The sequence below is a fragment of the Pocillopora verrucosa genome, chromosome 9 (assembly GCF_036669915.1).
Source record: "Pocillopora verrucosa isolate sample1 chromosome 9, ASM3666991v2, whole genome shotgun sequence".
Classification (NCBI taxonomy): domain Eukaryota; kingdom Metazoa; phylum Cnidaria; class Anthozoa; order Scleractinia; family Pocilloporidae; genus Pocillopora; species Pocillopora verrucosa.
The window spans coordinates 13,486,197-13,507,055 of NC_089320.1; the positions used below are offsets into that span (position 1 = coordinate 13,486,197).

The 20,859-nt window shown below is 39.6% G+C and overlaps 1 protein-coding gene and 2 pseudogenes across 1 annotated transcript; 1 reads left to right on the forward strand and 2 right to left on the reverse strand.

Annotated features, from left to right (window-relative positions):
* Nucleotides 1-1,530, forward strand: LOC131775407 (uncharacterized). The gene is made up of 3 exons (XM_059091509.2): nucleotides 1-159; nucleotides 633-843; nucleotides 1,358-1,530. Exons 1-3 carry the CDS (start codon nucleotides 58-60, stop codon nucleotides 1,510-1,512), a joined length of 468 nt encoding a protein of 155 aa, XP_058947492.2. The 5' UTR covers nucleotides 1-57; the 3' UTR covers nucleotides 1,513-1,530.
* Nucleotides 1,531-5,359: 3,829 nt separating this feature from the next.
* Nucleotides 5,360-6,014, reverse strand: LOC131775329 (uncharacterized; annotated as a pseudogene).
* A 1,290-nt stretch (nucleotides 6,015-7,304) lies between these two features.
* LOC131775380 (uncharacterized) lies at nucleotides 7,305-20,469 on the reverse strand (annotated as a pseudogene).
* Between the last annotated feature and the right edge of the window lie 390 nt (nucleotides 20,470-20,859).

Consider the following 20,859-nt stretch of genomic DNA (forward strand, 5'->3'; position numbering starts at 1 on the left):
TATCCGGTAAATGTATTGACCACGTGTGGAGAGAACATATGTTGATCATGCACTACCATGAGGATAAAAGCGAGTAATCGATATTACAGACTATTTCACATCATAGTAAGAACTGGTGCTTACACTTGTGGACACGAACCAAGCGAGATGAACTACAAGGTGAGAAATTTGAAAGGTTTTATTGCTCTTTAATCAGTCAAATGTCTACTCACTTAAGGCAAGGACCTAATTTACCAGGGACGATATCGTTTTCAACGAGAAAAGTTTTTCGAGAGTTGTTCATCTTTGTAAAACTATGAAGTGAGAGCCTTTCCATTCGTTTTAATTGCTTAACAAGGTTTGAATGATTTTCGTCGGTCCAATTAGTCATTTTGCCGACATCGAAGTTAGGAACTTTTCCCTGTAGCCATGATTTTCTCTTTCCTCGCGGAGTCTCGCTTTAGTTATGATCTTTCTTATTTCTCCTCACCTAAGAGGGGCCTGGGTAAGCTTGTCGGAGTCTACCTTTTGTTTCACTCGGAGTCCGCAAGCTCCTTAGCCAGCGGATTGGCGCCAAACAGGGGCTTTTTTTATTAAGAGGTGAAGCTATTAATATATACTGAGCATTTTGTCTTCTTTTTCCACAATTGTAGATAAACTGGATAAGCTTCGTGTTGATAATATGGATGCTAACCACGTCGTTACAAATCGAGGCGTATTTCGTTCCTTGTAACCCGCTTTCACCACCCAGTAGCTGCAAAATTAACGAGGTTCCCAGAAGGCAGATCTCCTTTCATATTTGCGGCGATCAACTCAAAACAGCCTATGAAGTGGCATGCAGATGGATGCGAAGGAAAAGAAGTGGTACGGTATTTTATTTCATAAGTCTACAGCTACTTTAAAGATTGGTGTCACAAACAGCGAATGGTTCACATGAAGTGAGGTGCATCCAGGACTGAAAGAAGTAACGAAAGATACTGAAAAAATATATTAATGGATCATTCATCATCTATCTCTGGGTAGTTATTTATCGCACACTGGTGGTTTTCATGCCGGAACGAACAGTCATCTCTAATTTTTGACAGAGTTTAATGGGTGGGGGGGGGGGTGGGGAGGGACAAAATGCGTTGTTCGTTGTCAACCATCCTTGTTCCTATTCGTTCTCGCCCCCCACGTCGATTCTTGAAGTCCCAAGAAACTCACCAAAATAAAACTCTCACGCCTACGAACTCTATTGATAGCAAGCAATCTCGTAACCAGCATAAGCGATCATTTTAAAACTTCCCTACCTGTAAATGCCCCGAAACAATTTCATTAATTCCATATCAAAATACAAAACTTTTATTTTTCATCAAGTGCTACTTTGTTTTTCTTTCAGTAAAACCAAGAGACAGCAAAGTAATCCTGGACAAGCAAAGAGCTGATGGATTTCTCACTTCACATCACGTGACTAAAAGGAGCTTCAACGTTGTGGAGGAGTGCTGTCAAGAGGGCTGTGTATGGGAAGAAATTTTAGAATATTGCAAACCATAATTTTAAAATGGAAAATCGGCCAGAAGAAAATACCTCAAAAAGTATGTTTAGTTCTCGGTTGAACACGACTGCGATAAACGATTGCGATGAACAACCGCTCTCTTCAACTTACAGGAAATGTAGACCATATGGTACTTTGCCACAACCAAATTAATATTAATTGTTACATAGACACAGATATTGGTCCTATTTCATATCAATCCGTTTAAATTATAGCTTTCGGGGGCAAAGGAAAAAAACGTTATAATGAGTCGGGTCGCAAGAATTTTGCTGATCCTCATCGAGAATGTTATGGCAAGTTTGTTTTATACAACTACTTGGATAGATGTTGAGCTGAGAACACATTGTAAAATTAAGGGATATCAAGATAGCAATTATCATTGGACTGGAAGTGACGATCTACTGATCGGTGATCCATTTACTCCCGCGATATGACCTGCAATTTTCTCATTTACTTGCGATAATTTTCTCCGGCAGGGGGGGGGGGGGAGAGAGAGAGAGGGGGAGGGAGGGAGGGAGAAGGGAGGAACCGGAGGCTTTTGGTTGTGTCGCAATAATAATACACAATAATAAACCCCTAATGCTCTGTAGTATTCTGTGGCTAATGATCTCCCTCATTTACAGTCAAAAGTCCCCTCTTTATACTCTGTTAGAAACAACTGATCCATTCCTTCCCCTGAAAACCATGTGATCCCCCAAATTCCTCTTCCTACCGAGAACCAACCCGAGGCATATATAGACTGACAAAGAGTTGGGCAAGACGCACGAGACTAGGTGATATTATACCACTAAAAAGAACAAGAAAACGCCATCAGAGCCCAAGAAATCGCGATACTTCGAGTCTTTGTTCAAGATTATCGTCTATATATGTGTCAGTTGGCTTGTACCGATTTCCAACGACCATGTCGTTGGAAAACCCAGTCGTTTACTCCATTATTTGCTGCCATAGCAGCTCCCCCAGATCGTAGAGAATGCAAACCAAACTTGGACGGTTCAACTCCGAGGCTTTGCAGGTCCTTGCGAAAAGGCCTTCTAAAAGTAGAGTAACTAATTGGCTTATCGGGGGCAACAAGCTTACAAGAGCCCTTCCCTTTAGAAATGAGCTTGAAAATAACGTCTTTCGAATCAGGTGGTACCTTAAACATAGCTAAATACCTCTTAAGCAACTCAACGGGGAATGCAAAACCAGACAATTGTGAGATAACGACTTCGTCGCCTTTACGGAGCTGGTCATTCTTGCTTTTCAAAACCTTAATAACCATGAAGCCTTTTTTAAAGGAAATATCACTTCTTCTAATTCTAGGCACATCGTCAAACCTAAAGAAACCGGCAAAAGATAAAACATACATGGTAACATTACGCAACTCTACAGGATTGTCTAGGTCTGATTTGTTAATAATGTCGTGGATTGAAGTGGCCGAAATAGGTTCTTTACGCCTAAGGACGCTTGTACCAAGAACTCTTTTGGACGCCGTCCTCAGAGCTTCAACAATTGGATCATCAGTTGGGGAGGGGATTCCTGCCAGGTCATGGGCCCATTTTAAGTCATAGAAAGCAGAATCGACCGCGCCAGGAGAGTGGGTTTTCTCTATAAGATGTTGTAAATACAAAGCCACATGAAAAAGGGCTAGCGAGAAAGGCTTTCCCGTTTAACTTATAATTATCGTTTGCAAACTGCTTCCATCTGCGGAGAGCACAGTTGTTTACTACAACGGTTCCATTTGCTTTGGAAGACAGTCGTCTTCAGTCGATCTTTCAGTCCCTCAAGCAAGTCGACAAGGGGTCCGTCCCGGGATTCCCAAAATCCAGAATGAAAATTTCGAAACGAGAGTATAATAAGGTAAAGTGAGGAGTACAATCCTACAAAAAATAATTAAATAAATAGATAAACAAAAATAGAATAACTGGGAATAATCAAACTCCAACAGAGAATACACAGACAACTGGAATTTGTAAAATGGACCACGAATGGGTTCCTTTAATTTCAAACAATTCTGAATAAATTCTTGACACAAACTCGTGTCATAACACGATATTGACGAGCAATACTATGACTTAAGTCACTTCAGGCCTGATTAAGGGTCAAACAATCCAGAACCTAAGTACAAATAACTTAGAGGAATTACGCTGGGATTGACTGAAACAAAATCGCATTTGCACCCAGAAGAAAAAACTTCCGCGGTAAATACAAACGCCTGTGGGGCTAATTACAACGATCACAGTCTTTACTGAACTTCTTACAGGAGCCTGCGTAAGCGCAGGGAGATCTGGGGCGGGGAAAATCGATTCGAAGGGCTATAACATCAAAGTTCTGAAGCCGAAAAGCGAGTTTCGGGCTTTCCCGACCTGGGAACTTCGGTGAAAACACTCAGTCAATTACGAAACTGTTCCAGTGTACACCGTCTCTACAAAATACAGTCCAGAAGCAAGAGGACTTCCACAAGGGAAGGATAACCGTTCCCTCTCGCCTTACACAGTTCCATTTCCTTTACCACTCTAATTAATAGGCACACTGGAGGACAAATTCAATTATTATCGTGCCTCCAATCTTGGGAGAATGCATCTACTGCAGCACAGCCAGTCTGAAAAAATCTGGTGTTAAATCTTGGTACCTTAGCATTATAGGAACAAGCAAATCTGTCAACGGTGTCAACCGTTTTGAAGAATAGATTCGACGTTCTGGTTATCGGAACCAAATAACCTCAACACCAGAAAATGACTCGCGAAAGCTTCCAAGGCGAGGCAAACAGCTTTGAGTTCTTCATGTGGAACTTTGGGCACGCTCTACAGGAGACCAGTTCTGATGAAATACTAAATTCGAGTTCTTTACGAAAGCACCAGAAGCCGAATTGGAAGCATCTGAAAAGGTGACCTTGACTGGGACTGGACCGACCTACAAACCTTGCTATTGAGGAATACCATGTTGTTCTTCCAGAAACTGATTTCTGAAAGAGAGTCGTCTGAGAGAAAACTTCGCTTTCCCAAGAGCGCGCCGAATTCACGACCGAGAAAAGAAATCTAGTCATAATACGGGCAACATAACCCACACAGGGAGAGAGGGAAGTTATTTGACCCGTTACGGTAGCGACTCTTTTCACGTGCACTTTCTGGGGAGGTTGACAAGACACCAGCTCAACAAGGCCAGCGTTTAACTTTTCAATGCGTTCGTCGGTTGCTTTTATAGTCCCATCTGTAGTGTCGAGAACCACACCCAACCAGGTGATAACCTGGACAGGCTCCCAAAGGGACTTTACCTCATTAGGAACAAATCCAGACTTGAGTAAATCTGAATGGACGACTAAACTGTTAACTTAAGCAGATCTTCGCATTTAAACTTCTGCTTGTATATAAACTGGTTGACATGTCGAAGATCCAAAATGAGCCTTTGCCTTCCCGAAATACGGGTAGAAACTGAACGCGGGTTGATGATATGGGGCTTACAAGCAAGTTCTTCAATTAGGTCCAAACGAAGTAAATTGTTGACAGTTTGCGAAACAAAATCACTATTCTCACGAGCAGAAGTATTGTTTCTCTTAGCAAAAGGTGTTGGAAGTTGGAAGAAGGGAATTTTGTAACCCTGCATAATAACATTCAGGACGAATTGCGAAACTTCCAAAGTACGGCAAAAATCCACAAATTCTCCAAGTCTTCCACGTACAGATGGATAAGACAAATCAACTGCAAGAGAGTCTGAATCTTTTAAGGAATCTAACAGGAAAGAATCAGCACAAGCGGCAACGCTAGGATCCGAGTCAATGGCACTGCCTAATTCTGATTGCGAAGGCAAACTACTAGCTTCAATATTAACTGAGGAAAGAACTACACCTGAGTTATGGCGGTCGTCTAGTCAGTTTATTGATGTATTTTGCTGGGCCATTGTGGGACAGGATGCGCGCCAGTGGCCAGATTTACCACACGCAAAACATGTCCCGGGTTTGGGTCGAGGCGAAAAACCAGGCACAAGTGCGGGAATAAGCCGCGGTTGACTTGAAACGGTAGACTCTGCCGGCGCCGAAGATTTCTTCTTCTTTTAATGCGTTGACAAAAGTACGAGCGCGCGATTTAGCCTTGAATATCCGCTTCTCATCATCCGAGTCATCTGCCAAACTGTGCTTTTTATATTCATCGACCGTAGCCCATCCGTAATCTGACTTGTCTGTCAGTAGAATGTGTTTCTGCCGCTCAGAAATTAGTGTCTCACCTTCTTCTAAGCTGGTTTTGACCTTCTCGAGCTGTGAATTTTCGGCGGCGGACTTGGCGCTGTCAAGCGTCTCGCTCAGTTTCTGGTTAAACTTGAATTGATCCTCGTTTGCTTTTTTCTTAAATTTATGCGACTCGTTGAATTTGAGGCGCTTGATCTCCTTCATCTGGCTTTCCGCCGAGTCTTCGTTCGACCGTTTGATCTGAGAAACGGTCTGCTCTAAGAGGCCGTTGAAAGAAGCGAGAAAGTTGTCATTGGTAGCCTTGATTAGTGCTTCCATGTCTTCTTTCTCGATCGACATGGCGACAGCGAGAAGGAAAGACCAGAAAAAGATCACTAAATTTGTCATCAGCCAGAGGTGGACGGTTTTGTTCGGAGGCCTAGGTGGACATCACGTGCAATACTCCCCTTTATATAGCCAGAGCATCATTACCCATGATGCTCGGGCCTTAGGCCCAGGCCTTGTCGTATCTCGTGCCAACAAAATATTTATTTCTGCCTTATTCGCAGACTCAGTCGTCAAAAATAATAATTTTTTTATGTCACCTGTGTCCGATAGAAAGAGAAAATCCAGATATTTTAAATCATTTTAGCGCGTGGACAAATCCCTATAAACATGAGAACGGTTAGGGATGGCGACGTATTTCTCCTTACAATATCACCCCGCATCAAACATTAAGGTGACGAGAATAAAGGAAATGATCACCAACTAAAAAAACTCTTGAATAGTAAACAAATTCTTCATGTTAGCAGCTCAGAAAGGAAACGTAGAAAGAACGTTATGGAGAATATGCATACTGATGTTAGGATGTGAAGGGTTAACACCGTAAGTGACAAACTTGAAAAGGACTTTGCTCCCCTCGATAGTGATGCATAAAATGGCTCAACCCCAGACCCAGAAAACCCACCCTGTCAGAGCTTATTCCAGTCTCTTTATCATGAAGTGATATTTCTCCACCGGGATGGGGTGCTATTGCATCGCACTTTACCTCCCAGCTCTTGGTGAGGTGATCCTGCCAGTTCAAGGTAAAGTCCTTATGGGGAGAGGTACTGCGGGAGGGAAGTGCTTACTTAAGAAAATAACAAAACGACCCCTAATCCAGATTTACCGAGCCGGAGTCCAGCGCATTCCGGCTTAGCGCTTGATCATTGCGTGTCCATAGCCATAGTAGTTATCTGTAGCAGTTTCACCAAATAAGGTCCCAAATGGCAGTGCAAAGCAATTCTTTCACTTGGATCGAGTTAAACAATTTTGTCACATTAGGTTACTTCTAATTGTTGAAACCTCGGTGAACACTTCATTAAAGGTTTCAACAGAATTTTTGGTGACTAAGGCGAAAATACGCTTGTAAAACGCTTGCCTGAAGTTTTAACTTTTGAAAATCAAGATCTAGCTATAACACCATTGGTCGTAGGGTTCTTGACCGCAACGCACCATTGCGAAAAGCGTCCATGAGTACAACTGCGTCCGATTTAATCTATGCGTGCTCCAAAAGTTGCAGCATTACCAAGAATATTGAGGCATCAAATCAGTAAGACCCACCACCATGTTAGCTTTAATCCTGATCTCAAAAACGTACACTGACGCTAGTTTACAATTTACTTTCCCTTTATTTTTCTTGTTCGCTTCGAAGGTCTAAAAACAAGGCGCAATCTTCTTAAGGCATCAGTTACGTCTGCGGTCGTGCGTGGGGCCCTTGTACTAAGTTAAGTGTAATAACAATAGTGAACTTTTATTTTACGGTTTGAACCCAACTCAACATTGATCGGTCCGTGAATGTTGGCTTGCGGATCTTTATCCTCGCTGTCCCAGGCAAAGTACTCTGGTTTATGTGTCATTCCATCCATTTTCTGACAGATTTGGGTGTTAGCCTTTATCAGCACAAACGGTGAGCCAATTGGGAGGTGAATGGCTTCTGTGGCATCTCCATCCGTACGGCAGCAATATTCGATGCGAGTGTTATGGTCGTAATAACCTTTCGGAAGCGTGCCACCTCTTTTGTTATTGTTATTGTTATCTTCATCATCCCAACGAACGTATGCCTCCTCGAAATCTGTGCAACAAATATTTAGCGCAGCATCACGCTTAAATTGAATAATTTATCTGAGGGAAGATGTGAGGTACGCGAACTATAATTTATCATTTCACAATTACGTCAGTTGAACACAACAGGGCAACGGAGTGCGAAAAGTATGCGACGGTATTATATTGCAGAATAGGGAAAAACACGGGCGGAAAGTGGAGCAAAAAAATGGCCGCGCTGGATGCTTCAACCTTTGATGTCTTTCAGGTTTTTCGGCTTGCACTTTTAAGCAACGACTGGACTTTTAAGCGTAACAGATATTTTTGTTGGTAATAAAAAACACTTATAGAAATGGTATCATTTTCATTGTTTCCGTCTTACGCGTTCAATACGTTGTTGAGGCAAAGCCGTAAGAAGCATTCTTAAAACTGGAGGCCTAGAAAATGAAATAAAAGCGGAATAAAAAACCCTTATTCGATGGTTTAACATATAAAATAAACGGAAATTTTGCTTATCACCGGTCTTTCTTTGCCCCAGTATCGCCGAGAGTAAATTACCTTTCCTTGGTCTATGTTACGTTGTTCAAGATGTTGGGAACAGCTTTTCGTTGTTATGTTGATAAAAAAGTAATCATTGATTGTGAAAAGAATAACACGCTGATTTACATTTGCGTATCAATATCAAGGTTGACTAGTAACACTTCTTAAAAACAACAGATTGCGTGGAATTTTCGGCAAGTAACGCTGGTCTCGCAATGTCAATTTATCTCTTGAAGAGTCTCAAAATCTCGATAAGTTTTCTTTCAAGACTGAGTGATATGGTTTAAAGGGAATTTTCTTGCTGACTCCTGAATCTTCAACCGCAGGTCGACTCAGGAAATGTCATATCACTGGATTATTGACGTTCAAAACCTCCCGATATCTGATTAGGAATTCCCCCCACTAGTTGCCCTCCCTTTCCTTGTAAATAGCATCGTATCAAAATAACACCCTCAGCCGATAACGTTTTGCTGGATTATAACTATACTGACAAATATTTCGACTGTGTAATTCACATTTAGAGGATTAAAATAATTTTTGGAGTACCATCTATATTGTAAAGCAAGAAATTATTTGAGAGTGTAATAATATTTTTCTTGATGCATTTGGCTTGCGTACACGGCTGTTCTGTGAGAGTTTCTTCATGTGGCGGAGCTCAAAGAGGAGTGGCAAGGAATGCATGGCATTCTCAGTTCTTTCGAACGCCTAAGGAAACCGCTAGCTACGCACACTTGTTTTGTTTTGCGCAATTCGTGACTCAGCTTAAATGAATGCACCAGTATATAAAAGAGGGCATAAAATCGGTATCTAAACTCCAATATATTTTCTCAGGCCCACGGAAAGCGATGAATATTAATAAAAGCGACAAAAAGATCGCGAATTGCGCGCGCAGGAGACGTTTGTCGTAAAACGGTTTGGGAACTAAAAGAAAAAAGATGCCTGAGGGAAAATTAACGATATAATTGTTTTACAATTAGTTATATCGATTGAATTAGAAGTTTGAGCAACATCGTTAACTGAATTTACTTTTTTAATAATCGTTTTTTCTTGTAATATTTTTTTTCACGCATCAAGATGGAATTTCTTGTATGCGCTCGCTTCATAACTTTTTTATTTATTTCAAAAAATCAAAAACAAGTTGTGAGGTTTCCTTTGTAAGTGCAATGTTTGATCATTAACTCGATGCTCTAGTTTAAGCAGGTTTAAATCTCGTGCTATTTCAGACTTCGTCAGAGCGAACTAACTAGACAGAAAGTTAGTTGTGATATCGCAATGATGTTTTAAACATCAAGGAAAACCTTAAGAGAAACACATGAAAAGCGAAAATTGGCAAGGGTAAGTTAAATGAGAGACGATTAGAACAGCCTGGATTAAATTCCAACAGGAAAACTTGCAATTAGCGCACTATTCCCAGTGAGAAGAAGATCTCTAGTTAATCACACTTGAAAATCTGAGGATCTGCTTATCACTTAGGGTCATGTGCCAAAATGGCTTCTCGATCGGGAATTTGAAGTTTTCTAATCTTGCAAAGCAACATCAACTCGCCATCAGTTAGAATCGACAAGCGCCAAAACCGTTAGATACATGTTTTGGTCGTATTTTCATGCACACATCTCACAAAGCTTGAAAATACTTGGAAGGCTCATCATGCCTGACATAGGATTTGTTTTGCCATACAGAACAACGCAAAAACATTAAGAGCTAAAAATAAATCGCAGTAATATCACATATTGATATTACATCGATACCTATACTGCTCTTGGATTAAGATTTTGCAAAACATTACGAGGAAGGTGTTTACGGGCGTATAATATGTGACGAAAAAGGATTCCGCGGCCTCAATTAATAACGGAATCATTTTTAACAGAAATAACTTTTTTACGCTATAGAACACAAAAGATCGAAACAGTTTCTCTTTGTGCAGCGCATGTGATTATCTAAGAATGATTGACTGATTGGAAGAATTTTGTTTTTGCTGATGCCTGTCTGTTGTTGTCCCGCAAAATGTATTGACCATGTGTGGAGAGAATATTTGTTGATCATATACCTCCATGAGGATAAAAGTGAGTAATCTATAAAACTATTTCACATCATAGTAAGAACTGGTGCTTACACTTGTGGACACGAACCAAGCGAGATGAGCTACAAGGTGAGAAATTTAAAAGGTTTTATTGCTCTTTAATCAGTCAAATGTCTACTCACTTAAGGCAAGGACCTAATTTACCAGGGACGACATCGTTTTCAATGAGAAAAGTTTTTCTAGAGTTGTTCATCTTTGTAAAACTACGAAGTGAGAGCCTTTCCGCTCGTTTAATTGCTTAACAAGGTTTGAATGATTTTCCTCTGTCCAATTAGTCATTTTGCCGACATCGAAGTTAGCAACTTTTCCCTTTAGTTATTATTTCTCTTTCCTCGCGGAGCTTCGATTAAGCTATGATCTTTCTCCTCTTTCTATTTCTCCTCACTTGAGAGGGGCCTGGGTAAGCTTGTCGGAGTCTAACTTTTGTTTTACCCGGAGTCCGCAAGCTTCTTAGCCAGCTCCTAAGACTATAAGAGGTGAAGCTATTAATGGACACTGAGCATTTTGTCTTCTTTTTCCACAATTGCAGATAAACTGGATAAGCTTCGTATTTATAATATGGATGCTAACCACGTCGTTACAAATCGAGGCGTCTTTCTTTCCTTGTACCCCGCTTTCACCACCTGATCGCTGCCGTAAAATTGACGAGATTTCCGGAAAGCAGGTCTCCTTTCATATTTGCGGCGTTCAACTCACAACAGCTTTAGTTAGGTTCTGCAGATTGCGAAGGAAAAGAAATGGTACGGTATTTTGTTTCATAAGTCTACAGCTACTTTAAAGACTGGTGTCATAAACTGCGAATGGTTCACATGAAGTGAAGTAACGAAAGATACTGAAAAAATGTGTTTATGGATCATTCATCATTTACCACTGGGTAGTTATTTATCGCACACTGGTGGTTTTCATGGGTAACGAACAGTCTCACCAAAAAAACTCACCAAAATAAGACTCTCACGCCTACGAACTCCAGGAATTTTCTTGGAGAGCAGGGCAAAGGAGAATGCTCAGTGACGACGGACCGGGTCGTTGGTGGGAAAATTATTCACATAACAAAAACAAAGCGTGTACCCAGTCCATCTTGCTTGTTGATAGCAAGCGATCCCGTAACCAGCATAAGCGATCACTTTAAAACTTCCTTATCTATAAATGCCCAGAAACAATTTCATTAATTCGATATCAAAATATATAACTATTATTTTCCATCAAGTCCTACTTTGTTTTCCTTCAGTAAAACCAAGAGACAGCAAAGTAATCCTGGACAAGCAAAGAGCTGACGGATTTCTCACTTCACAGCAGGTGACTAAAAGGAACTTCGACCTTGTAGAAGAGTGCTGTCGAGAGGGCTGTGTGTTGGAAGAACTTTTGGAATATTGCAAATATTTTTGAAATGGAAAATCGGCTAGAAGAAAATACCCCAAAAAGTATGTTTAGTTCTCGGTTGAACGCGGTTGCGATGAACAACCGCTCTCTACAACTTAAGGGAAATGTAGACCATATGGTACTTTGCCGCAACCAAATTAATATTAATTTTTAATTTTTGGTCCCATTTAATCTCAGTTTATTTAAATTATAGCTTTCGGGGGCAAAGGAAAAAAACGTTATAATGAGTCGGGTCGCGATTATTCTGCTGATCCTCATCGAGAATGTTATGACAAGTTCGTTTTATACAACTACTTGGATAGATGTTGAGCTGAGAACGCATTGTAAAGTTAGGGGATATCAAGATAGCAATTATCATAGAACCGGAAGTGAGGCTTATGGTTGTGTCACAATAATAATATACAATAATAAACTCCTAATGCTCTGTAGTATTATGTAGCTAATTCCTCTGACCTCCCCCTGGTGATTGATAATCACTGTTCCGTTAGTTAGGAGAAGGGGGTGTTTGGAAATAAATTAGCCATCATTAGCTTACTGTGTAACCTTTGTTGTTTACCTTGATTGTTAAGAATAAAAAAATTGTAATTATTTAGCCGTTCAATGATTAACTAGTTGTCTAGGTGATTTTCGCGAATTTACCGCTTAGTTGTATCGCGGGCGCATTTTCCCCACGTGCGAGACGAAGGAAGACATGCTGATTTGTGAGACTTCGCTGTTCGTTGTAACGTGAAATTAAAAGGTGAAATTTATTGCTCTGTGTAACGACCCCTTTGGATACTGACCGTTCTGCTGATTGAGAACATTGATAGTGTTACAGAAATAGTTTCTTGCCTTCATTTTTTTATGTCACCTGTGTCCGATACAAAGAGAAAATCCCGATATTTTAAATCACTTTGGCGCATGGACATAAACATAAAAACGGTTAGGGATGGCGACGTATTTCTCCTTACAATATCACCCCCGCATCAAACATTAAGGTCACGAGAATAAAGGAAATGATCACCAACTAAAAAAACTCTTGAATATTAAACAAATTCTCCATGTCAGCAGCTCAGAAAGGAAATGTAGAGAGAACAGTATGGAGAATATGCATACTGATGTTAGGATGTGAAGGTTAACACCGTAAGTGACAAACTTGAAAAGGACTTTGCTCCCCTCGATAGTGATGCATAAAATGGCTCAGCGCCAGACCCAGAAAACCCACCCTGTCAGAGCTTATTCCAGTCTCTTTATCTCGAAGTGATGCTTCTCCACCTAGATGGGGTGCTATTGCATCGCATTCTATCTCCCACTGCTTGGTCGGGTGATCCTGCCAGTTCAAGGTAAAGTCCTTATGGGGAGAGGTACTGCGGGAGGGAAGTGCTCAAATAATAAAATGACAAAACGATCCCTAACCCAGATTTACCGAGCCGGAGTCCAGCGCATTCCGGCTTAGCGCTTGATCATTGCGTGTCCATAGTCATAGATTGCTGTAGCTATCTGTAGCAGTTTTACCATATAAAGTCCCAAATGGCAGTGCAAAGTAATTCCTTCACTGGGATGGAGTTAAACAATTTTGTCACATTAAGTTACTTCAAACTGTTGACACCTTGGTGAACACTTCATTAAAGGTTTCAACATAATTTTATGTGAGTAAGGCGAAAATACGCCTGTAAAACGTAGTTTGCAGGCCAGCCTGAAGTTCAAAACTTTTAAAAATCAAGATCTAACTATAACACCATTGGTCGTAGGGTTCTTGGCCATTGAGAAAGGCGAACTTGAATACAACTGCGTCCGATTTAAGCTGTGCGTGCTCCAAAAGTTGCAGCATCACCATGAATATTGAGGCATCAAATCAGTAAGACCCACCACCATGTTAACTTTAATTTCTGATCTCACAAACGTACACTGACGCTAGTTAACAATTTACTTTCCCTTTATTTTTCTTGTTCGCTTCTAATGTCTAAAAGCAAGGCGAAATCTTCTTGAGGCATCAGATAGGTCTGCGGTTGTGCGTGGGGCCCTTGTACTGGGTTAAGTGTAATAACAGTAGTGAACTTTTATATTACGGTTTGCACCAACTCAGCATTGATCGGTCCGTGAATGTTGGCTTGCGGATCTTTATCCTCGGTGTCCCAGGCAAAGTACTCTGATCTATGTGTCATTCCATCCACTTCCTGACAGAGGTGGGTGTTAGCCTTTATCAGCACAAACGGTGAGCCAGTTGGGAGGCGAATGGCTTCTGTGGCATCTCCATCCGTACGGCAGCAATATTCGATGCGAGTGTTACCGTTATAATACCCTTTCGGAAGCGTGCCACCTCTTTGTTATTGTTATTGTCATCTTCATCATCCCAACGAACGTATGCCTCCTCGAAATCTGTGCAACAAATAGTTAGCGCAGCATTACGCTTGAATTGAATTATTTATTTGAGGGAAGATGCGAGGTACGACAACTATAATTTATCATTTCACAATTACTTCAGTTGAACACAACAAGGCAACGGAGTGCGAAAAGTATGCGACGATATTACGTTGCAGAAAAGGGGAAAAACACGGGCGGAAAGCGGAGCAAAAAAATGGCCGCACTGAACGCTTCAACCTCTGACTTCTACAGGTTTTTCGGCATGTCTTTTTCAGCAACGACTGAAATTTTAAGCGACGAATGACCTTTTAAGCGTAACAGATATTTTTGTTGGTAATAGAAACACTTATAAAAAATGGTATCATTTTCATTGTTTCCGTCTTACGCGATCAATACGTTGCTAAGGTAAAGCCGTAAGAAGCATTCGTAAAACTGGATGCCAAGAAAGTGAAATAAAAGCGGAATAAAACCCTTACTCGATGGTTCAATCTATAAAATAAACGGAAATAATCCGTAAATATCCTCGCTTATTATTTGTTAAACCGTCGAATAAGGTGCAGGAAAAATACTTCAAAGAGCGAAAAATACTGGTTGAGGTCAATGTTTTTTTCTTTCTTAGGGGTAGGTCATGTGATCGATTGGTTTAAGATCTAAAACTCAAGGAATGGAAATACATGTAACGGCCGGAGATGGTTGTGTTTTTGGAAAGACTCGTACCGGAGGATATGAGGCACGGATTACGACGGAAAAAGTGACGAATCACGGATAACGGATATCGAAATTTTTGTTGACCGAATTATAAAAGATAAGCATGTCACATAATTTATACGGCTCGTGAGCAAAGAAACTTCGCCATGTTCACCATAAAACAATAAGAAAAGTCCAAAATTTTTTAATATTTTCATTAAAAAAAGGACTTTCTGAACTAACCTGCGGGGCAATTTTCTTTTTTGAAGATGCAGTATTTTCCTTCAGGCCATGGCATATTATATCTGGATGTTCGAGGCTTTATCTTCATACAGAACTTTTGCTCCATGTTACTTTTGCCAACATGTCCCGCCAAATGGTAGGGGTTTGACCAATAATTGCTTGGGTCTTTATCTTCAGTGTCGTGGTATCGCCAGCCCGTTTCCCAAAAACCTCCGTTTGGACATCCTGATTTTGCCATAGGAAGTCCATATTTGCCCAGTGGCCAAGTTAGAGGAATGCGGACTTTAGGATCTAACAAAATTCCAAGAAACCTTATGATGCGACAACTCTTTAACATAGTTACAGAGTTGCACGCTATTTTAGCCGAGGGAATACGCACTTAAGAATTAATGACGTTGCTACCCAAGATAATGTTTCTTCACCGAAGCTAAAAAATTTGTGCTTTCTTAATGATATATTTGGAAAAAAGAGAGAAAAAGTCTTTTGAACATGACTTTTCAGTCAACAAAAGAAAATTTTAAGAAAAATTTAGGAAGTAAGTTCAATGATTCTTAAATTGCTCAAAACAGTAGAGCAAAAAAACGTCAATGTTTTCAAAATAAAGAGGTTTAAGCCTGTTCAGAACACGATTAATTTCTTGTTGGCTACAAAATTCCTTCCAGCTCAAGTTTATGTTTTTAGTCAAAATTATCGAGCAGTGGATTGTTCAGTCAATATTAGTCATGCAGTTGAAAGCTTTTCATATCACCATATGATTATGTGTTCGAAAATCTTTCAAAATACTACGTCAGCACTTTTCAGATTTCAGACCTATCTATCTCGAAAACTACACCAGGTTTCTTTTGGCTACACCAAGATTCTTTTGGAATTTTGAAAGCTCAAGATCAGATTTATTTCATAAGCATAGGCATCGGCCAGGAAAAATTAGATCCCAATCATCAGAAGATGACGAAGAGGGTTAATGAGGATCTTTACGAATATCATTCAAAAATACATCAAAATAGCTATTACCTGATTGTTAACGTTACAAAAGTAACACGAACGTTTCTAGTATCTATGTATACGTGATGATACCTCGAGGATACGTTTTAGCTCCTTCTAAGCCTGGGTATTCTTTCAAAATCCTTTTCACGTTCCTCCTCCGTCGTGCCAAATTCTGACATTGGTATTTCTTACTGAGTGCCTTGAAGAAGCTGTCGTCAAATGCCCGGTCAATGGAAATCAACTTCAATCCAATGGGCTCAGGCTTGTATCGTGTACCACACCGAAACTCAACTTTTTCACTTCCAAATGAAAGGCCAGTTTTCATGGATGCTGTGAACCTTTTAAAGTTAACGGAGAGATAGCTACTAAACCCAAAGAACCTGCCAGACACAGACACCGCGGTTTTCACCTAAGGGAAAAAAAAGTCAGAGCAAAAAACATACAAAACTCGATGTGGAAAAGTGCTTCAATAACATTTATATCACGCGGGAGCCGGTTTTCATGTTTTTATTTCGATTTCGCTGTAGTCTGTAACGATTCACCGGTAAATTTTCACACCATGGGTATTTTTTACAGAGCCAATGTGAATTGTCGTTAAAAGGCATCATGGAATCAAATAAGTCCATTAAAAAATAAAACCTTGATGATTTCAAATTTCAGTTGAGTTATCGGCACACAGCTCAACTTTAAATGTTCCAAGGAGCTTCTATGGGCCAAAACCAGGTTGTTGGCTAATTAATTATTGTTATCAGAATGGCTCTTTAAATCATAACGGTAAGTTAGCACTCATTTAGGAGTTGGAACCAAAGGAAAATGTGACTTTGCCTCAAGGGCAGTCGAACGCCGAGCAACAAAATCTATTCCACATCAGTTGACGTGCCTGGAATTTTACTGTGCACGTTGTTGCACACGTAATAATTAATTTCAATGAGCGCAGAAACTTATTGATACTCACATTTTTCATGGCGTACTTGAAGAAATCGACATACGAACTCTTGTAGCGTTCAATCTTCTTGGTTCCAAGTTCCACCTCGCTGACAATATGCTGTAAGAAAAATAATAAAATTCATACAAAAAGATACATAACGCTCTCCAGACTGTAGTTTAGCTTAAATTATTCTACAGGCAAGTTCTTTGAGATAAAAATGAAAATTATCTTAACGTCTCTGAGTTACCTACATATAGTTTATGGCTTTGCTTTCCCTGCGACAATCAAAATGTTTCATTGCTAAATTCATAACTAAACTACATGTACTGTTTATTCCATTTGAATTCTGAGACAAAACATGCTCTAGTGTAATTAAAAGGGTCTTAATGGGAACCTTGAACTATAATCAATATCATCACAATTATCATTTCTATTAGCACTATCATTACGAAAAATTAAGTTTTCATGCGTGGCTGTGAAACAACCCACATTTGATATCCAAGAGGACTGGGTGCTAGTGCATGTTCATCGGGTAGAGAAGGTCAACTTGATATGTATTAAGGGAAAATTTCCTCTTGGTATCCAAAAAAATTATATATAACTTTTGATTGACATTATTTTGTTTGGAAATTTATCAAGATGAGTTTATCATGAGTATAATTTAACCAAAATTTCAGAAACATACATGCACCTCGGAATATCCACTTTATTAAAACCAATCAGTTTCCTGGTTGGATGTGTATAGTGAAATGGTAAGACTATTTACTAACAAAACCAAAGATTCCTACAAATCCCCCATAAGGGAGGAGGGGGGAGTGGGGCTTAAAAAAAATTAATGTAATTTGGTAAATTAGCCTTTGTAAAAAGTTTCAAAGCTGATGATACTCTCCCACCGACACAGTACCATAGTTTCTTTAGAAACTAAGCCCCATTATTAGCAGAAAAAAAGGATAGTTTTATAATATGTAAAACAAAAAGACAAAAAAATATGAAATTAAGTAAAAAATCTGATCAATGTATTGTAAACATCAACTCTAGTCAAATGCAAAGATGTGGCAAAAAGCTCTGAGGCTAGTTAGAGACCACTATACAACTTAAATCAAATTAATGTAATTATACATTGTCAAGAAGTTCAAAAAAGAAAGGACAACTCATATATTTTGCAATTTGAGGATACACCATACATAGATTCCTCAAAAATTATGCAAGTTAACACATATAGTTCATTGACGCACTGGGTTAAAACATAGCCAAACAAAACCAGGCTAAACCCATTCAAATTAAAAGTTAATGAGGTAACAATTAAATTAATTTAGAAACCCACCGTTCCCCAATTCTTTATGAATCTGTGATAAGCCATCCGGTTGTATGATTGTGGTAAGTTACAGACAGAAGCAGCAAATTCATTGGTGATGGTGAAATGTTTCCATTTAACAAGATTCAGTTGGTATCATGCTTTTCCAAGATTATGTACAGCTTTCTCTTGGTAAAATATGTTTTTTGCACGAAATGTCTGGTAAGAAACCTTCTGATACACTGCAATAATTAAGGGCAAAAGAAGAAAAAAATGAATGAATGAATGAATCAAACAATCAATCAGTCCATCATAGAATTCTCAACAATCAACATAGCAGTCATCCATCTATCCTGCCTTCCAGCCATCCAGTCAGCCATCATTCAGCCAACCACCAAGCCAGCCAGCAATCAATCAGTCAACTATCCAGCCTTCAAGCCAACTAGCTAGCTATCATTCAGCCAACCACTTAGCCAGCCAACCATTCAATAAGTTAGTTAGACAGTTGTCAGTCAGTTAGTCAGTCACGCTATCAGTCAATCTGTCATCCAATCAGGCAGTTGGTCAGTCAGCCACTCTGTTTATTTGTTGGTAAGCGTGCCATCCAAGAGGAACTCCTCCTAACAAGAACTCTTAATTTTTGTCATGGTGTTTATGATGGTTCCTTTCCACCCTGGTTTTCACATGATGTGTGATTAGTTTAATGATAATAGGACTGAGTGGAGTCCAATTCTGTCCATAATTATACGTGTGATAATAAAGTTGGATGACTGTACAGTGGGAGTCTGATTTGTTAATTAAGAGTATGATTACACACAGAATTGGAAGACACAAAGCCCAGCTGTAACCATTAAATCATAATCATTAAAAGTTTCCAGAGAAAACCATGGAAATGAGTCAAAACTGACCTTGAAAAAAACATCTCCGATAGAGACTTTGTCTTTTAAGGTAAAAATTCCTCCATTTTTGGAAATTCCCCAATTTTGTTGGGAAGTGGTTGAATGTTATTATGGTTACTTTGATCAGTTCTGGATTTGATTGAGTGGACTTCATATCATTGACTGCTTTAACAGTCCAGTTATGTTCCACTGTCCGATTACACTGTTCGATTACAACTCTACAGAATAATTTGTAAAAAATTAAGTAGCTATTGCATCAATCAGATTTGTGGAAATTGTAATGGTTATGAGGCCAAAATTGAAATGTGACTTGAGAATTTTGCAGAAAGGATAGCGTGCAATTGGTGATTTTATGAACCGGTATCAGGTGTGATTTCCCTTTTGAAATATGTAACCTGTAAATTTTTTTTGGACTTTTTTTCATTTACATTTTTCATTTTTGCCTTAAGATTTCCACGAAACCTCGCTCATGAAAGAAGAGAAAGGGTGATAACCAGGTTAGCTGTAAGCAAAACTAATCAATAATTTTTGTTCTTACTTGTACTGAGGCTGAATGCAAGATTCCATAATACATAGTTCACGCCACCTACCGAGAGAATATACAAAGATATATGAAATGTTTCAACGGAATTACTCACAGGTGAATAAAATTTTCCGTGATGTGAACTGACTTAGTAACCAGGCTATAGTCTTAGTTCGAATTATTGTCCCTCTCTATTGGAACAGGGACTCTTGGATTAGGAATAGTTGAGTGTGGAATCGCAAAATCTGTCTGATGTTCGCGCAAGCGTGAAACTCAGTCACAGAAAAGTTATGTCTTATTGATTTGTCCAACCTTCAGATATACCACGCTCTACGAACGCATCTAGCACTATACCGCAAGGATAGACTATAATCAAGATTTATATATATACACACATAAAGTTCCTTTTGAAAGTCGATCTTCCTTACAAACTGGATATAATCTTAAGCAATAACACATACTCTCTTAATCTCATCTACTCACCGTCGACTTTTACCCCAGTCTTGAGTTTGCCTTGGTAGGATTTGGTTCCAGAAAAAACTTCTTGCACGGTTTCTTTTGCACTAGAGTCGCGATCAGCAAAAACAACCTGATCTGGCACCTTGTACTTCTTATTAACAGAAAGTTTTCCGTCGCTCCACGTCAACTTCAGTATTTTTCTGGTAATTTTCAGTTCTGGGTCAATTCCGCCTTTTGACAGATCACCGTCCGGATTTCCTCTCAGGATGTCATACCCAACACCGATAAAATTAAGGCCTTTAGCCGTTTTGGGATAACCGTAGCCATGGGTGAAAGCGATGCCGAAAGCGACAATAAGGACGAAAAGATGCATGGTTACTCTTTGCCTTTTGATGCAGTAAATATGTGACGAGACAAAATAAGTAAGGGTCCACGGCGCTCTGAGAACACTTGCAGAATTTTCGTGTTTAAATGAACAAAGAAATGATATCACTTCCGATAAACAAAAACGGCGTAGAGTGCCACGTGGCAAATTAGTTGAATCATGTTTTCAGTTTTGGCGAGTCTAAGAGAGGCGTTTATTACAATTTATTTTTGATCATAGATTATTCCTTTCCGTACCGCCTTATCACCAGACGAAAGTTTAGCTTCATACCAGTTATTTGCAGCCCTTTGCGAAGTCTTTATTGATACCGAGTATGCTGAATTACCGTCACCTAAGAGGTGAGTATATTGATTTGTGTACTTGAAGAGTGGTCATTAG

Excerpts from the sequence above, each read along its gene's own strand:
- LOC131775407 (XM_059091509.2), top strand. The coding sequence starts at position 58 with ATGAGGATAAAAGCGAGTAATCGATATTACAGACTATTTCACATCATA. Across the intron at positions 160-632 it reads CAAGCGAGATGAACTACAAG|ATAAACTGGATAAGCTTCGT; the intron begins GTGAGAAATTTG and ends CCACAATTGTAG. Across the intron at positions 844-1,357 it reads GATGCGAAGGAAAAGAAGTG|TAAAACCAAGAGACAGCAAA; the intron begins GTACGGTATTTT and ends TTTTTCTTTCAG.